General features: G+C 45.3%; 1 protein-coding gene across 5 annotated transcripts; it reads left to right on the forward strand.

Moving 5' to 3' along the window:
* The first annotated feature begins 1 nt into the window (after position 1).
* Positions 2 to 18,591, forward strand: LOC105091313 (zinc finger protein with KRAB and SCAN domains 7). Of its 5 annotated transcripts, XM_064496647.1 has the most exons (8): positions 2 to 114; positions 3,583 to 3,664; positions 4,930 to 5,092; positions 6,684 to 6,782; positions 13,534 to 13,625; positions 13,921 to 14,050; positions 15,921 to 17,351; positions 18,437 to 18,591. In XM_064496647.1, exons 5-8 carry the CDS (start codon positions 13,602 to 13,604, stop codon positions 18,460 to 18,462), a joined length of 1,611 nt encoding a protein of 536 aa, XP_064352717.1. In that variant the 5' UTR covers positions 2 to 114; positions 3,583 to 3,664; positions 4,930 to 5,092; positions 6,684 to 6,782; positions 13,534 to 13,601; the 3' UTR covers positions 18,463 to 18,591. The 5 variants fall into 5 exon arrangements, with proteins under 5 accessions (XP_064352717.1, XP_010981081.3, XP_064352719.1 ...); XM_010982779.3 differs by lacking the exon at positions 3,583 to 3,664; XM_031470122.2 differs by lacking the exon at positions 3,583 to 3,664 and having other exon boundaries at positions 3 to 114; positions 15,921 to 17,084.
* Positions 18,592 to 18,930: the final 339 nt, after the last annotated feature.

Below are 18,930 nucleotides of genomic sequence, written 5' to 3' on the forward strand. Positions count from 1 at the left end.
CTTGGGCTCCGGGACCGCCCACTGCAGGCGGGGCCCGGACACAGCGATGGCGGCGGAGGCGGCACCTCAACTGAAGTCTCAGGCTGTGCACGTGCCGCCCTCAGACCATTCAAGGTATGGGCTACCCTGACGCACCCCAGCTCTGCCCCTTCCCTTCCTGGTGATCTTGGGAAAGATACCCAACCTCTGAGCCTGTTTTTTCATCTGAAAAAGGGCTATGAGCTCTTCACCGGGCTGTGAGCGCTGAAAAGGGTAACAGACGGACACTACACAGCAAAAGGCCTGACATAACCTGAGCATTGAGTTATTATAGTATATGCGATGCCCGGGGCGTTTTCACCCAGTATAAGCCTAAGTGAAATGAGCAACAGGTATGTATCTCCATCTTACTAATGAAGAAATGAGCCCAGAGGTTGAGCCTGTAGATGTAGTTAATCTATACTAAAACAGAACCAGCACACCGATGCCCAAGTAGAGGCCCCCTAGGAAGGGCCAAGAAGCCGATAAAAAGTGAGAAAGAATGGGGAAAACATAACCTAGGTTCAGTTGTCTGGTCTGGTATCTGGGAAGCAGGTGTTACCCACGTGGACTTCACCTGGAAGGCCGGTTTGTATAGAGAAGCCGGATGTGAACAGGTCCTTGCTGCTAACATGATTGAGGAGGCCCTGGAGGCACAACCCCAGAAAACAAATGATATATGGAGCTAAGGAAAAGCCTCTGAAACTTGAGGCAGTTAAAGGACAAATGAAAAAAAAATGTTCAAGAAAAACTGACATTCCAAAGAGAAACAAACCAAAGGGCAGGGAATAGAACAGCCACTTTCTGATGGAGTTAACTGTGTGTAACTTGCTGTAGCCCAACAAGTAGATCCTTTACAGGGTCCAAAGTAGGGATCTCCTGGGCTGCCCAGGCCATTAGCAATATCCCAAGGTTGTTCTGAGCTTACCAGGCCTACCTCTGGACCTGACACATATCCCTCACGTCTCTGCACAAGCCAGGACAGAAACACGAATATCAGGAGACCTACTGCAGTGTTTTTACAGTCTTCAAAGAGTTCTCTTGGATCAGTCTTTGCCCACTGAGCCTGGTGAGTGGCCTTCTGATATCAAGGTCACCCTCTACATTTGGGAACCTCTCAGGAAGGTTTTGTTTATCTGGTCCTAGCTTCTGCCACTGGTCCTAGACATTGGCACTGGATGTGGCCCATTGGCTCATTAAGGCCTCAGAGTCTCAGTGTTCTTGAGCAGGACATTTCTTAAGGCCAGGCCAAAATACTGTGAGCTCTGGTTTCCAGGTTTTCCTGACCATGTGTTGTCCTGCAGTTCTGACTGCCTCGTATATAAGAGACAAAGAATCTAGGAAATAAGATTGCATTTTCTCATTCTTTAGAGCTGTTTTATGCCCAGGTGGTTGGCTTTCATTGTCTGTGAAGGCCATCTTGATCTGGGCAGTGTGTCCAGACTTTATAGGTTCCTCTGTGGCCAGCACTGTGGGTCTGACCTACCTTGACTGGCTTGAGTCCCAGTGGGGAAGACATGCTCCATAATGCCTCTCATATAACACCTTGGGACATGTATATTTGGGCCAAAGACAATCCCAGAAGACCTGAGGGAACACTACCCTGACCTCCCTGGGAAATGGTCACACTTGGTATGCAAGCTATCAGAACAGGTAACCCAATTCTATATGTCTGAAGCAGATCTCCCCATCTGTCCCCAACTCTAAAGCTCCACCCATGTTCCCATCACTGTAAAGGGCACTGTCATTCATCTAAGAGCCCAAACTAAAACTAGAACCCTGGATGTCATACCATGAGCTGGTTGACCATAGGCAAGCTACTCAACCTCTCTGTGCTGCAGCTTCCTTATCTGTGAAATAAAGATAGTAATAGTACCTAAATCATAGAGTTGATATGAGAATTGAATGAGATTATTTATATATATGCATGCATACATACATACATACATATAAAATGCATTTAGAATGATGCCTGGCACATTGCAGGTATTATAGGTGTTTTCTAGTATCATGTTTCCTCTCATCTTCATACCTTGTATCCAGATTATTGCCGAGACTTTGTCCCATTTACATGTAGTAGTAACAACAACAGAGCAAAAGAAAATACCTCTACCACTTACTGTTCTGCTCTGCATCACCACTGTCCCCTTCCCTGTGTTAAGTCCTGCCTGGGGTCAGGGCAACTGTGAGAAGGATGTTCCTAGGGACCTTTTGGATTTAAGGAGACCACAAAGAGAGGAACACTTTGAAGTCAGGTCTGGAGATTCTTTGTCTCCAAACCCCTCAGACTTTCTGACATCATCCATGTGGATAGTCCTCTTTTCAACAGCCTAGACACTCTTACATACTCTAAAAATAAGGTGGGAGAGTCCTAGAACCCCCCCCCCCCCACCTGGGGTGGGGAGGGGGAGTTGTAATGAGACAGGAGGGAAGGGGGCAGGGCACAATCATTAAAGGAATGACACAGCAATTACACCAAGATGGTGGAAGATTCAACTCTCAGTAGACCTTAAGGCCCAAGATGGCAGGAGATTTGACTTCCAGTAGAACTTGACCTTCATTTTACACTCATTGTAATATATTAGCATGCTAAATGGCACTCCCACAGGCACCATGACAGTTCTGAGGCTGGTCATAAAAGGTCAAAAAGTGGGCAGTGGCCCAATTTCTGGGAATTCCCACCCTCTCGCCAAACTAGTTGGAATAATCCTCCCACTTGCTAGTATATGAAATAACTGAGCTCATAAAAACTAAAAACCCTGCACCTTCTGGCCTTTCTCTTGCCTTTTGAGATGACCTGCACTCTGTCTGTGGAGTGTGTATCTACTTTTACTTTAAACTAAACATCCACCCCCATGCCTTGTGGCCTCTCTGGCCTTCTTAGATGGCCTACACTTGGTCTATGGAGAGTGAATCTCTCAGAATTAATCCACTTTAAAAAAAAATCCACTTTTACTCAACTATGGCACACTCTTGAATTCTTTCCTGTGTGAAGCCAAGGACCCTCACTTGATGGGGAACATCCTAGGGACTCAACTGGGGCCTGAGACATGGCCGTCCTTTCATGCCCCACATTTTCCTGTATCAGTAATATAGGCAGGAAACCCCAGGTACTGTGCTTGAATTGGAGGGGATGAGGCCCAGGCTGTAGCCAAGAGAGCAGAGACATTGTCCTATCACTTTGAAAGCTTCTACTTGCCGTTCAAGACTTAGCTGAGAAACCCCTCCTCCAGGAAGACTTCCCTGTGCCCCATCTCCCCACTTGGATTAGGTGCTCCTTCCTTTGTACTCCTGTGGTGGCCTGCCATGTGCTTGTCACAGCCCCTTATTTGTCACACCATGTTAACACTGTTTCCTTGTCAGCCTCCCCCCTTCACAGTAAGCCTTATGTGGGTTGACACCGTGTCTCTCTGGTTCACAGTGGAGTCCTGAGGCATAAACTCCAAGCTTGGTTGGTTTTAGTATTTGTCGTCTTGGCTGGAAGACAAGGTCAGCCCACCTTTGTTTCCCTGGTGTTCAGCACAGAGCCTGGATTAATCTCTAAGAAATGTATCCTTGATCCAGGCTGCTGTGAAGGCTTTTTAAGGAGGGAAGGAATCTGATCAGTCTGGGCTGCGATTACCGGCTATACTGAGGCGCCTGGAAGGTAAGAGGTTGGGACATCCATTGTTATCTGCTTTGCCACACCAGTTCCTCTGTAATGCAGAATCGTTAGTTTGCCGGGGAGAATTTTGAGCCTTGGCAAACGTCCTGCTACCTGGATAACATTTTATTAGCAGAAAAGGGCAAGGAAGGTTTTGAATTCAGATCTATAGACCTTCCTTCCTCCTCTTTTTCCTATTGTAAGATGCTCTCTCCCTCTCTCTTATCTTCATTCATTCCTGTTCTTTAATTACTGAGATTTCTTCCTGCTAGTGGTGTGTCAGGCCCTGTTACAAGCACGAGGAGGGTCAACGATAATCACAAAACATGGCCTTGCGGTAGACTGGGAGAAGGGATGGTCTCGGTCTTTCTTCAGGACTCGGGGTCCTGCGATCCTGCGAGGACCCAATCCCAGGCGCGGAGACCAACGAGATACGAAGGCCTCCCAGCTTCCTAGACAGAACAGGAAGTTGCTCCCAAGGTCGAACGACCGTAGAGGAACTCGCTTCCGGCGTATGTTTGTTCAGGAACTACCCGAGTCACTGGCAGATGTGCTGGGGTTCGAGCATGCTGCTGAGGCCCGTTCTGGTACTCGTTGTAGGAGCCGCCTTGCAGGCCTGTCCCTGCCCCGCTGTTGGTGCTGGTATTGACCCTCACTTGTGACACACATGATGAAACAGGCCCAGAGAGTGGCGGGAAATTTCCGGGGATCCCAGCACATCCCCGACGGCGTTTGGTGGGAAGGCAGTACTCTGCCTTGCGGCCTAATACCGCTCACTTCTGTTATCTTGCCGGAGGGCACTAAACTCCCTGTACGTTGTTCGGCTAAATCCCCTTCCCGGGTGTGTCATCCTGACTCACTATCCGACCTCCAGCTCAGCCTTTGGTCCTTTGTGCTGCACATCTGCCAAGTGGAAGGAGCGTTTTCAGCCTGTCCTACCCACAGCTCTCAGCCACCAGGGTTGTTAGCAAGGACTTGGGGACTGCACGAAGGATCGCTAGTCCAGCCATCACCTTGGTATTTTAGTGATGGTGAAACAGGCCCATGGAGGGGTTTGAACCGAGACCTCCTGCCTTCAATTCTAGAGGCCTTGTCTGTTTTTCTGACCCAGTGTCTGTGACCTTGATTCTCCTAAAGCACAGTGTTGGTCTTGGAGTAATGAACTTTACACTCTTGGTTGTAATCCTTCAGTTTCTAGGTATTATTGGACTTAAGATTTGAAATCCACATTTTTCTGGAAGCATCAAACATAGACTGGAATTTTTCAGCCTTTAGGTATGGAAGACCCCCAACTCTGCCACTTACCATCTGGCATTTGCGACTTCCAGCAAGTTATATATCCACCGAGTTTCTTCATTTGTGAAATGGAAAAACAAAAACAAAAAACAATCCATGACTGCTTACTCCTCAGAGTTGGAAGAACTGAGTGAGGTAAGTTGTGAGTTTTGACATGTCCTGTTAAGCACTATACAAAGATAACAAAAACACTTAAGCAAGAAACTTTGGATTCAAGGAGGGAGATGAGAATAAAATTGGGTCTTGGAAATATTAAGGGCAAGGGGAAGCAGATAAAGGTGACTAACAAAAGACAGTATCTGATAGCAAAGGAAGAGAAGTTCAGAGAGCCAAGGAAGATGGTATGGGCACACAACACGGTGACGGTGACACGTGGGTTGGTAAAGAATTACTAGAGACAGAGAAGAGTTTAGGAAGTTTTAATAGAGACGCTGCTATAGGTAGGTAATAGCGGGCCACACAGGTGAGAGGTGCCTGCCTGAGCCCCAGGAATGGGGGTGCAGGGTCTTTTATTGGGGGGAGGGAATGTGCACACAAGGAGCAGGGGCTGCATGGTCAATTCGTGTGCAGGTACGATTGGTTGTAAGATTTGTCAGGGACTTCTCTGAACAATAGGTTTTACGACTTTGATAAGGGCAGGATGTGAGGCCTGTCTGCATAGGGTACTGGGAGATGAGTTTTGTTAGAGTAAACACACATCAAGAGAAGTTGTTTTATATCTTTCAGAAATGCAGGAATACGAAGGGTCCTGCAGTGAGGAGTGGGGGTTAAGGTGTCAACAGGCTCCAGGCATACAGAGAGCCCAGGGGTGAGGGGGCCAGCCCACTCCACGGAACGGACTGATCTTGGAGGGATCAGAAGCAGCCTCAGAAGGAATAGCATTGAGTTGAGCCTTTAAGTAGAACTTAGGTCTGGGGGGAGAAGGAAAAATATGATCAAAGGTCAAGAGATACACTTTTTGGAGGGGGAGGTTGTTACTTCTGTTCAGTATTGTAAACTGTATGGAATTAAAAAGCAGTGACCTGATCTCTAGTTTAGATGTATAAAATCTGTGTGCCCCCTAAGCTCCCATAATGTCCCCCAATGATCCTGCTTTTCCATCACTTTAAAGGACATGTGATACTTACATTTCTTATTGCTAGTTGAACAATGAGGAGAGATCCAAGAGGCTAAACCCTGATACTCCAGGGAACTTGTAAATTCCCTTCACCTAGGAGACCTCCAGGATGCACTTGGAGGTCTTCCAGGGGAAACTTAATCTTTTCTGAGTATCCAGAAGATTACTTCTGTGCCCCAGTAACTCCCATGTTCTACCCACTAATATTTCTACAGAGTAAGCATGCAGAACTTCCTAAGTGAGTGATTTTCTCCTTCCTCAGAGGAGTGTTCTGGAGGCCAGGCTGGATCTCTGATGAAGTGATCAGGAGTAATGTTTCTCTATTCCTCTGAAGGAGGCAGGGAGCTAGGGAATAGAAATCAGGACCTGTTGCCTAGAGACTTCTTTGAAGGTTTAAAATGAATCTGTTTAAAATTAACCTATAGTTGGTCTTAGGTGATACTTTTGCTTGAGTAATGGAAGAAGCTACCCTGCAGCAACACAAAGCCCTGATATGATCTGATTTATAAATCCATGTTGTTTAAGGAGCCCACTTGCTTGACTTGCTTGCTTAACCTAGCTTGACCACATTGTTTGAGGGTCTCTAGTTATCTGACCTTGTTTTTGCAGAGTGTTTGTTACGCAGAGCAAAACAAATTGGAAAGCATGCAGGAAAGGGGCAGCCAAAGAGAACAAGAACTACCAAAGAAGACAAATAAAAGGACCCAGGTGAGACTTAAAAAAGGGGAGTTCTTACATCAAGCTACCTGAGGTTATGTTCCCCCACCTGAGTGTGTTTCCACTCATGTCTTCCTCTTTTGAGCAATAAAATGGCTTTCATGCTGCCCCTTTGTCTCCACTGTGAATTCTTTCACAGCCAGAAGATAAGAACCCACTCTTTGGGGTTTTCCCCCTTTTAGCAGGCTTCCCCCCCACTAACACCTCCAGGATTCCACATATTGGCAAACAGTACCATTGGTGAACCTTGTTAGAACTCACCATAAAAGAAAAGAGCTGGTCTGTGGGAAGATAATATTTTGTGTGCTTGTGGGCTGGGAATGAGCCAGTACCCCTGATTGTCGTGATGACTGGGGAAGAGACTGCTCTGGAACAGAGCCTCCCTTAGGATCTGGTTCCCCTCATTGAAGGAGGCCCCAGGGAGTAATGAGTGGTCCCTTTAACAGTTCCTCCCTGCCAGCCTGGTCAGCTAGATCTTGCTGGTTCCTATTTTGATTCTACCTTTGTCACTGGAAGAGACCCACCTCTTCAGAGGTTAACCTGCTTTCTGTTTTTGTTTCCACACCACAATCTGTTAACCTATTCCCACAGTTGTGCTTGCTTAATAGAAACTAGAGCAGAAGATCACATAAGCAAAATCACAGGACCGGCCCAAGCCAGAAAGACCCAAGGTGGAACGAGTCAACTGCCATGAACTGGTTGCAGCCTGACCACAACAGCAGGACTTGCACAGATGAGACAGTGTCCCAGACTTGCCTTGCTTCATTACCATGCTGGGATCTCTGCCCAAAGTGCAGACTAGCTTTTCTAGGCACAATTAGGTCATGTGCAAGGGAGCCCCAAGGACTGCTCATGCTCTGGCTGTTTCTGGAAATCTTCACCTCCTTCCTGAAATTCTGATGGCAGAATCCATCTCTTGCCCCTTAAATGTTGCCTGCTTCACTCCCTCAAGGGGAAGGGGCCTTTAGAACAGGAGCGCTCTTGTCCTCATTCCTTGATCAATGAATAAAATTTCTGTTCCGCCGAACTTGGGATCATTCAGTTGACCCAGTGGCACCTGGCAAGGATAGGATCCCGCTGGGGTCCACCCATGCAGCTGGGGCTCCATAACAGCTTTGACCCCATTCTTCCCAGGGTGGGAGGGAACCCTGGAGGGAAGGCCTGAACACACATTTGGAGGGATGTAGGAAAACAAGACAAGCGCTCTGGGGCACGAACAGAAGGCAGGCGTCCTGTGGGTTAGGTAAAGGGTGTCGGGAACAAGCCTCCGGGCTGCGCTGGGAGGCCGCCTAGCATGGAGCTGGGGCCCGGGAGGCGGCGAGACGTCGGCCCTCCCAGCCTCCTAGAGAGACCCTTGGCGGCGATGCGCGTGCGCGACGTCAGGGGGGTGGTACAGTCAAGGGACACGTCGCGCGGCGCCTGGAGTCGGTGAGCGGCCCGGCGAGGAGGGCGGGCGTCGCGGGCTGCGGTGTGGGCGAGGGGTTCCCGGGTGTGGACTAGGGGCGGCGGGTGAGGCTCGGCCTGGAGGCTGTCCTGGGGTCGGGGTCTGGTCTGGGAGCTGTGGTGAGGGCGTATCTGCCAGCGTTTTGCTGCCCGGGCGCCCCGGGCTAGAATTTGGAGTAATAGTTTCTGTTTTATCACTTCTCCCAATTATGCAAACAAAGAGGACTCGTTACAGACAATTAGATGACGCGGTGAGCGTAAGAAAGATAAAAGTAACCGCTGTCCGTTAATGTTTACATCTGGAGGCTTCCTGACAATTTAAAATTTGTGCATAATTTGGCAAACTCTTAGATGTATATATTTATTTTTTATGACGAAATAGGATCGTACTATTGCTTTAAAAAACTTTTTTAGTATTGTAATAAAACAATACTGTGATAATATGTACATAATATTTACTATGATACCTAAAAATTAACCATTTTAACCATTCTAAAGTGCATAATTCAGTGGCACTAAATATATTCACACTATTGCTTTTTGAAAATTATATCATCAACTTGCAGAATGCATTTGTTCATATACTGGTTAAAATTGGTGCCAACATTATGACACCACCAAAACATATATTTGCAAGTATAAGTAGAAGAAGACGTTTTTTGTTTGCAGTTTATTTCATACAGTACACATTACATGAAGCTGTAAATGCTGAAGCAAGTGACGTTTGTGCATAAAAATAGCAAAATATTAGGGTAATTGTGTCTGTTTTCAAAATGAAAGAGTAGTATTTATAAAACGCAGTTTTTAAGCAAAGGTAACAGCACTAACCTAAAACCATTTTGCTGTCTTCTAACCTCCATAGACCTATGAAATCAGAAAATGTTCTTCATAAAGCTAAGGGTGGCAAGGAAAGAACACCGTCCTGTTTCAAAAGGTTGCCAATCTGACAACTGATTAATACTAGGTTGCTTATCTTGCAAGGAAGTGGTGGTTTAGGCTGTAATTTGCTTAAGGATTTTAGGGAATTTGTATCTCTTAAGCACGTGTGTATATGTGTGTGTATTCAGGGACTAACAAATGAGACTGCACTTACATATTATTCTTAATGCTGAAGGAAAGCAGACAAATGTTGGTTTAAAAAGTAAGCTGAAAAGATGAGAATGTTTTGAAGATAAATCTCAATATGTACTTAAAGGGAAACTGACAGAAGCATAAAAAATAGTAACCATGCCACCGTTGTTTTCTGTGGCTCCTGGTTTCCAGGAAATATTAGTGCATGAGCATTCTATGATGTCATGCTCCAGAGCAAAAATACAGATAGTGTAGTAAAATATAACTCATGTTACTTTGCAGTGTTCAGTATTTTTAATATGAGAAACAGTCTGAAAGAGTTCCCTCAGGTGAGTCATTATGTGCTCCACAGGACTGGGTGTTTGAGCTTATACTTTTCCTTCCCTGATCTTAGACCTCTTATCCTCCTTCCTTTTTTTTATTACACTACATGGCACCTGTCCTTGTCTCTGTCTTGTAAGCTGCTCAAGGCAGTGCCTTTTGTCTGCTTAATTCACTGCAGAAACCTTAGTGCCTCAGACTTAGTAGGTGCTCAGTAAATATTTGTTAAATTAGTAAAAGGATGAGTCCAAATTGCAGATGATAGGAATCGACAGAATTCAAAACCCTTATTGCCAAGTTAATCCTTAATACCTAGACATTAATATTTCTAGATAGATACAAAAAAAGAAACACATTAACAACTCAAACATCTTCAATTTTTAAAACTTTATTTTGAATAATTGTAGCCTCACAGAGGGTGTCAGAACTGTACAGAATTCTCTTATACTTGACCTGGTTTGCCTAAAGGTAATATATCTTGCACAGTCATAGTGCAGTCATCAAACTTAAAAAAGTTTACAGTGGTCCAGTACTATTAATTACACTGCTGATTTATCCAGGGTTCATCAGTGTCTTTTTTAAGAATTTCGTGCTTGTATTTTTAGAATGACCCTCAATTTGGTTTTGTCAGATGTTGTCCTGCTTAGGTTGAGGGTAATGTTGGTGTGTCTTCTTCCTGGTCATGTTAATCTTGATCCAGTATTTCTGCCAGGTTTGATCACTATAAAGTTACTGTCTTTCTTTTGTAATTAGCAATGATTTTGAGGAAGCTACCCTGAGACTTTGCATAGAAAAATCCTGTTTCTCCTCAACTTTCACCCACTAATTAGCATTTCTTGGTGGCTCTTGCCTGCAGCAGTTATTACAGTGATGCTCTTCCAGGCGACTTTCCCTTGTTTTTGTTCTCTTAACTAAAATTCTTAATGAGGAAGAGTTGTACCTTATTTCCCTTTTGTTGTTGTTATTATATCAGTTACATCAGGGTGTGATGTTGGGTGTTTACTTTTTGGGTATAATGTGGTATAACATTATTTATTTTGTTGGTTAAATTATTCTGGCTTTGGCTGTTGGGAGCTCTTTCAAGTTGACCCCGGTTTCGCTTTATTTCACGTCCCCCAGCCCTGAAGTCAACTATTTCTCCAAGAACCCCTGGTTCCATTTATTGGAGAATGGTATTTAGAAACCAGATTTGGGCCACTCGATTTGGCTCATATCTTGATTGCCAAGTTGATATAAATATTCTTTTAATATTTTAAATATGTGCTAGAAGCAATCTTCCTTTAGTGGTGATTATCTTAGAAACTTGTTTGTTTATTATCAGTGTATACAATAAACCTTATGTACCATCTCAGTGGGAGGAAAAACATGAGAACTAGAGACTCCTTAATGAGGAATTTAAAGGAAATTAAAATTACATTGCCTATGAGTTGATGAAGAAAATGTCCTGAAAAACGTCCACATGATTGCTTGGGATTTTCCCAGCATTTTCATTTGGGAATGAAACTGAGTGAAGGTATGAAGCTGTGGGGGACAAGAGGCCTGATCCATCTCAGGTTGCTCCCCAGGCCTGGGGCTCACGTTTGTGGTATAATCTTAGCAAGCTGATGAGTGTGAAGCTTTTCTTCTGTCCCTGAAAGCTAGCTGGGACATGGGAGGAACCCTGAGGCACTAGGATACCTGAATTTAATTGGGCAGTTTCAGCTCACTGGCCCCCATCTCTTTACTGTGCTGTGGGGCTTTCATTCTGAGTTTGAAAGGCCCAGGAGGTCATTAGCTTCTGTCTGTGTTCATGGTTGTGGAGGCTGGGCTAAAAGGGCTGGAATCTTCTGCTATATTCACAGGCATTTGGCCTCATTTTTGTGTTGGTCTGTCTTCTCATCACCTCTTTAGAAATACTTCACTGACCTCTTGGGACATTTCTGCAGCAGCTGCTTCAGGTCAGCTTGGAGGCTTATTTTTGGTGCTCGTTTTGCTGTGTGTCTCAACTGCCTGAGATAGGTCAGTGCCTTTTATGTTTCCCACTGGGTGTGTTTCTTCCAGATGCTTCTCTCTGGCCTCCATTTCATTCTCTTGAGCCTCGGTGCCTGTTTCTCTTTCCCCTGAGCAGGATTGTAGTTCTTTCATACTTGAGTTTCTTTCTCTTCTCCAGTGTGTTCTGCAGGTTTGCCTGGGCAAGTCTCTCCCTCTTCCTTGGACTCTCAGCTTGCTCCTGAGCAGCTGTCCCTGCTCCTGCTGGTGCTGCTGGAGCTCAGGAGGACGGAGCCTGCCCCTCCTGCCCCGGGAGCACCCTTTCCTCTCCAGCCTCCTTTGGTGGTTGTGCCCTCAAGTCTCTTTCTGCAGGCCTTCCCTTATGTACCTTATCACTTCTCTATTTTCCTTTGCCTTTGTTTCCTCTGTGTCCTTATTTTCCTTACCCTGCCCCCTTGTTTCACAGCAGAGTTTCATTTCTCTGCCAAAACTTCAGCAGCCTCCTCAGCACACGGGTCCCCAAGTAGTCCTTCAGTTGTCTCTCGACGGCCTTGTAGCAGCGCTGCACTTTCTTTATCTGAATGATGACATGCTTTCTGGTGTGGGCCTTCTTCCCATCTCAGTTTACAGTCATCTCTCTTTTGTCAGTCCAGCAGCACTTGCTGAGTCCAGGAGACCTTGAATTGGTATTCGTTTGTAGCAAATGTAAGAGATGCTAGCCTCTGTTTTAATCATGGGTGAAGTGAGTGATTTTTTAAAAAAATTTGCTTAAGAGTGACAGGAGATGGAGGGTTCCATGCTCTCAGGGGAAGCCTACCATCATGTAAGTTGGTACACAGAGCAATGGGGCCACTTTGCAAGAGGTGCCAAGGCCTGCTGTCCATAGAATTTTCATATGTAGTCTGAGGTGGAGGTCTAACTTCATTCTTTGCTTGTGTACATCCAGTTATCCCAGCACCATTTGTTGAAAAGTCTGGTCTTGGGACTTCCGTCAAAAATAAGATGACTATAAATGTATGGGTTTATTTCTGGGCTCTTGATCTATTTCACTGAAATATTCCTATCTTTATGCTAACATCACACTGTCTTGATGAGTGCCACTTTGTCAAGTAATTTTTGAAAATGTGAATTGTGAGTCCTTCAGCTTATTTTTATTTTTCAAGTTTCTTTTTCCTTGTGCTGAGATGCTTGAATTTTCAGTGAATTTTGATTATCAGCTCATCAATATCTACAAATTGGTCAGCTGGTTTTCCGAAAGGGATCGTGTTGAATCTGAATATCTCAGGAATATTTATCTTTTAGATGTGGGTTTAAAGACAAGAGGGAGTGATTTAGAGATTTGGACCAATGTTTAGAATCATTAACAAAACTTGAGAAGATAGAAAATGAAAATGATAAGGAGATGCATTTTTTTTACACTGACTTTGTGCCAATGTGGAATGCCAGAGAAAATGTCTAATAGGCTATTAGAAACTTGTGGTCGATGTGGAAGAGAGAACTAGGAGCTGTGAGGGTGGCATTAGAGACTGAGCCCTCTGACAGAGGGAAAGGGAGGCTCTGAGGCCTCAGCCCCTGCAGTGTCCATAACCAGGGGTGGGGCGGGGGCGGGAAGAGAAGCCAGGAATGCGGGGCAGAGAGGTGAGGGGCACGAAGGAGGCCAGTGCTGGGGAAGCCATGGGAGAGCAAGTGGTCAGAAGTGTAGCTTCCTTCCAGAGTCGCGGAGAGACGGTGGAAAGGAGCGCCCCTTCTGTTTGACCAGGGACCTTCTGTGCCTCCAGGAAGAACTCACAGCTCACACAGGATGGTGCCTTTATGGAACAGGGATGAGGCTCAGTGTGTGTGCAGCTGCTGGGTTCTCCTGAATCCACTCACTGGATACAGAGCTCATTGGAGCCAAGAGCAGGGCTCGTCCCACTCAGAGCTTTCCTTCCTCCCTCAGCTCGGCGTGCTTCCCCAGTGCCTGCCCTTCCCCAAGCAGGGGACTCAGGAGACCACGCAGCGGCAGCCATGCCTCGGACGGTCAGGCCCCAGGTGAGCTCCCTGAGTTCCCAAGTGTGTGGCCCAGGAGTAGGTTGAGCTCATCTGCGGGGCTGCGGCCAGTTCTGAGACGTCTCCTGTGGCTTCCCCGCCTGACTGCGCTCCGGGAGCTGGTCTACCTGCTGACTTGACCCTGCCCTGGACTTGTCCTTGTAGATGTGTCCTTCCAGCTTCCCTCCCTCTCCACCCCTGTTACCACCAGGGCCCCGACCCTGTGCTGTCGGCACCCCTGATGACTCTGCCCTTGAGGCTGCCAGTGTCCCTGAGCAGTAGCAGCTTGTCGTTCCAGGTGGCTGCAGAGTCTGAGCTCCTGTCCGTGGACTATACTCAGAAGAAGTGGAAAGGGCCGGCGCTCAGCCAGAGAGCCCCGTACCGGAAGAACGCCATGCCGGAAAACTACCGCAGCCTGGCCTCCCTGGGTAATGATTCTGTTCCCCAGTAACTTAGAGCCTGCCTTCTTTACATGTTCTTTGCTGTATTTTTCTTTTTTGACTTTTTATTATGAAAACATAAGCAAACACAGAGAAAGTGGAGAGGAGAGTAAAGTGAACCTCCCTGCACCATCACCCACTTTAATGGTTATTAACATTCTCTTTACTTCATTATTAATTGACCTGGGAAAAGCGAGCCATTCAGTTGTTGTAAGTAATGAGCTAGGGTACTTAGGATAAAGCTAAAGGAATGGAAACCCTGAACAAACCGACCGCCTAGGTTAGACTTCCGGAAACAAAGCCTTGCAGGGACCGAGGAGCCTGGGAGCCTCAGCAGGAAAAGTGAAAGGGTTTTTCCGGCAATGTGGTTGAGACAGCTGCTCCCCGCATATCTGTTTTCTCTTCCAACTGACACCCACTCTCTTCACTCTGAATCTTTTGTCCCACTCAGAGCTCCTCTTAGTTAGCCTTTCTGTTCCTTCAGATGCTCTGCTTGCTGAGGCTCCTAATGGCTTGCCTTCTCTCTGTGCATCATTTCAGCTTTGATTCCTACTTGTCGTTTCCTTAATTTTGTCCTACTTTGAGTTCAGAATTTATATACAGAGAGACTCCAAGGGTGGCTTAGCCATTAAATATCATCTCTGTTTGGGCAGAACTTTGGCCCGGGCCGTGCAGAGGCCGATGACAGATAAACTGCCCTTGGGCCTCGTGCTGGGCCCTGGTCCAGTCACCTGTTGTCCATCGTGGGATGAGCTGGGTTGCTTGGCACAAAGCATGGTTGCCTTACCTTCCCCTTCAGGAAAGACTGGGGCAGGGCAACTTCCTGCCAGGGCAGGTTCTGGGATTGACAAGTCTAGGACAGTAGCCTTCTCTGGAGAGGGTGGGAGTATGAATCAAAGAGCCAGATATATTTAACTTTCTTTTTTTTTTAAATTAAAGTATAGTTGATTTACAGTGTTTTGCTAGTTAACTTTCCGTGTGCTAAAATAGTATGATGGCTTGTGGCCTTGGTTAAGATGTGATTGAAAGGAACCAGTATTTTTGTGTTCAGGTATGACCATGATTTCTCTGCCTTCTCCCAACTTTTGTGTTAAAAAATTCCAGGATTCAAAAACATATACTTAGCTGTTCAGTCTCATTATGATTCCAGATGATCAAAATACAAAAAATGTATTTTGACTTTGATTCATATGTAATATTACTGTCTTTGTTAATTTTTATAGAAATGCAGTGCTGGCGCCTACCAATCCAGTGCTCCAGGGACTAGGTGATCCCCACCTTAGACCTCTGCTGTCTCCTACAGTACTTCCCCCAGCATTTCTGAACCCATGGCTTCTCCAAATATTGTCACTATTCTGTCAAACTAGAAAGACCTCTTTTTTTACACTTTCTCCTAATTATACTTGCCCACACTGTTTGGTTTGAGTTATTTGCCACCCCTGTGTCTCCCCAGCATCTTTGCTGAGAACTGTGGAACAATATGATGTCATGGTTGGAAGGGACCTTAAAGTTCATGATTTTACTAAGGTCACATCACAACTTCTGGAAGATTACACCATGCTTTACAGTTTGGTCTCTTGCCTTCCAGTTGATCTGCTCACTTGGCCATGCTGGCTCAACATCTGTCTGTGCTGATAGCTCTTCTGCCACCTCCTCTACTGACCAGCTTCCCCTCTTTGTCTTTCTGTGCATGAAGAGAAATTTGAGCTATTTCACATTTTCTCTTCTGTTCTCAATGTGTCTCCTCATTCCTTATTCATAATGTGAAAAATTTTTCAAATACATAGACTCCTAGAGATTACCTTTCCTCACTAGGACAAGAAATGAGTAAATGGTGTTTTCTCTTTTCTTTTGGCAGCAAGTGAGAAAAGGATGGAGAGTTCAGAGTTGCCTCCAAAGCAGGCGATTTCTAAAGGATCAGAGTCACCTGATAGGACCTCAGGAGGACTGTATGGAGTACTTCCTGGAGGACCAGGAGCTGGAGATGCCTGTGAAGAGGCTTTAGAGAAGTTAGGAGCACAACCCTCTGATGAAGAAGGGAGCAGACCGGAAAGTGGTTTCTTGGAAATAATACAGGAGGGTAAAAAGAAATCTGCAAAAGATGGATGTGATGAATGTAAAGATCTTGGGGAACATCCAGATCTGTCCTCCAGTCCTGCAGAAGATCAAGAAGTTCTAAAGGGACAGAAATTCTATCGATGTGATGAATGTGGCAAAGCTTTTAATTGGAGTTCACACCTCATCGGGCATCAGAGAATCCACACTGGAGAGAAACCCTATGAGTGTAATGAGTGTGGTAAGACCTTCAGGCAGACCTCTCAGCTCATAGTTCATCTGAGAATCCACACAGGGGAAAAGCCCTATGAATGTAGTGATTGTGGAAAGACCTATCGCCACAGCTCCCATCTCATTCAGCATCAGAGACTCCACACTGGGGAGAAACCATATAAATGTAACGACTGTGGAAAAGCTTTCAATGAGAGTTCTAAACTCTTTGACCATCAAAGAACCCATACTGGGGAGAAACCATATGGATGCAATGAGTGTGGAGCAGTCTTTAGTCGGAATAAAAGCCTTGTCCGACATCAGGTACTTCACACTGGTGAGAAACCTTTCAAGTGTAATGAGTGTGGGAAAGCTTTCTGTTCTAACAGAAATCTTACTGACCATCAGAGAATCCACACTGGGGAGAAGCCTTATGAGTGTAATGAATGTGGCAAGGCCTTTAGTCGGAGTAAATGTCTTATTCGACATCAGAGCCTCCACACTGGGGAAAAACCATACAAATGCAGTGAGTGTGGGAAAGCCTTCAATCAGATCTCTCAACTTGCTGACCATGAGCGAATTCATACTGGAGAAAAACCTTTTGAATGTAATGAGTGTGGTAAGGCATTCAGTCTGAGTAAATGTCTCATTCGACATCAGAGACTTCACACTGGTGAAAAGCCTTATAAATGCAATGAGTGTGGAAAGTCCTTCAATCAAAACTCATACCTCATTATACACCAGAGAATTCACACTGGTGAGAAACCTTATGAATGTAATGAGTGTGGGAAGGTCTTCAGTCATAATTCTAGCCTTATGGTACATCAGAGAACCCATACTGGAGAGAAACCCTATAAATGCAAAGATTGTGGCAAAGCCTTTCGTGACAGCTCACAACTCACTGTGCATCAGAGAGTTCACACTGGAGAGAAACCCTATGAGTGTATTGAGTGTGGGAAAGCCTTCAGTCAGCGTTCCACTTTCAATCACCACCAGCGAATTCACACTGGAGAGAAGCACTCAGGTCTGGCTCGGTCCATTTCTTAAGGTGTGATTCTCCATGCAGCAAGGAACTTTAGTTAAGGTTCTATATAAGAAGCATGCTCACCTTGGTCTTCTCTTGCAAATGCTAATCAAAGTGGTCTGTCCCTAAATACTTCCTGCTAGGTCATGAAGGTGGGAGAGTGGGAGTAGCAGTGCAGTCCTGCCCCCCCATAGGGGAAGTTAGGAACTACACATATCATCTGCTTGTAGGTTTCTTTCTTTCTTTCTTTAAACTGTTTAAAAATCTATCTCATTTCTCAGTTTTGTGTCCCATATTAGAATATGTACTTCTCAAGGACAGAGAGATTTCCTTACTCTATTCCACCTCCTCCATTTTACCATTGACATAAAGTCATTCTCCAACACTGTGATTCATTCTTTTCTGCTTCTTGGGTGTGGCCCATTTGAACCTATTCTAATCTAGACCCTTAACACTTGTGTTCTCTACATATAGAACCTTTTCTTCCATTTTGCTAATCTATGTCTTGAACCTTTAAGATCCAGACCATGTCTGAAAGACTTTCATCTTGAAATGTTTCTTTTTTCCAAAATGCTCCTTTAAATGCTCCTAACCTCTGTTTATTTGACCTCAGTGCTTTTAATTAGCCTGTGCTATAATTTGCAATTATTAGGAAATTGCCTTGTCAATTCACAACGTAATACATATGCGTGTGCTTTCATACTAACAGTGTAGGGTTTGAGATTGGGTATGGTATCTATTTCTTTTAGCATATAGATAATCCTTTGCATATGTTAGTCGTTAAATAACTTTTAAAAACTTACCTCTCCAACTGAACCATGCTTAAAGTGGGCATAAACCCTTCTACCACCAGACCTAAAACTTCCAAAGACAGGTATCATTGGATATCACATACAAAGGCCTCATTCGTATCTTCTACATGTGTCCTTGAGAGTCTTAACCATTATTACTTCAGCCTCCAAGAGATAATGGATTTGTGTTTGAGCATGTGCAAGTGTGTGTGTGCGTATCTAGGTATTGGGGGCGGCAGTCATGTTCCACTGATAAGTACTTTGCCCTGAACGCTGACTCTGGTTCTGATCTAGCTTTCTCCACCCTGCTGCCTAACTAAACAAGTTAAGAACAGCATCACAATTTACTGCAGAGACGACTGGACTTTCATGGCTGTGGGATCATTCTTGTGTGATTGGAATCAACAGTAATGAAGTTTGTGACAAGATTAATAGAGTCTCTTCTGATTTCCTTACCAACTAGTTCTGTCTGCCTGCAACTGTCATCTGGTTTCAAGGTGAGAGGTGTACCCCTAATTACTGTCATTATCTTCTAGGCCAACCTTCATACCTCAAAGGCGTAAGAAACAAAATCTTTTCAGGGGTTTCCTCTTCTACAGTCATATAAATATCAGACATCAGTTTTTTCTTTCCACCTTTGCAGTAGGGCGTCAGTGCTCAGGGGTTGGCCTCTGGTATCCTCCCCTTCCTGCTGGGCAGTGTGGAGGGGTGGAGGAGGAGGCTAGAGGGGCAGAGTCAGGTAACCTGGAGGGGAGAGATTTCTGGGTTCTGATTTATGTCTCTGAGAC

This window comes from Camelus dromedarius, chromosome 17 (assembly GCF_036321535.1).
Source record: "Camelus dromedarius isolate mCamDro1 chromosome 17, mCamDro1.pat, whole genome shotgun sequence".
NCBI classification, from domain to species: Eukaryota; Metazoa; Chordata; class Mammalia; order Artiodactyla; family Camelidae; genus Camelus; species Camelus dromedarius.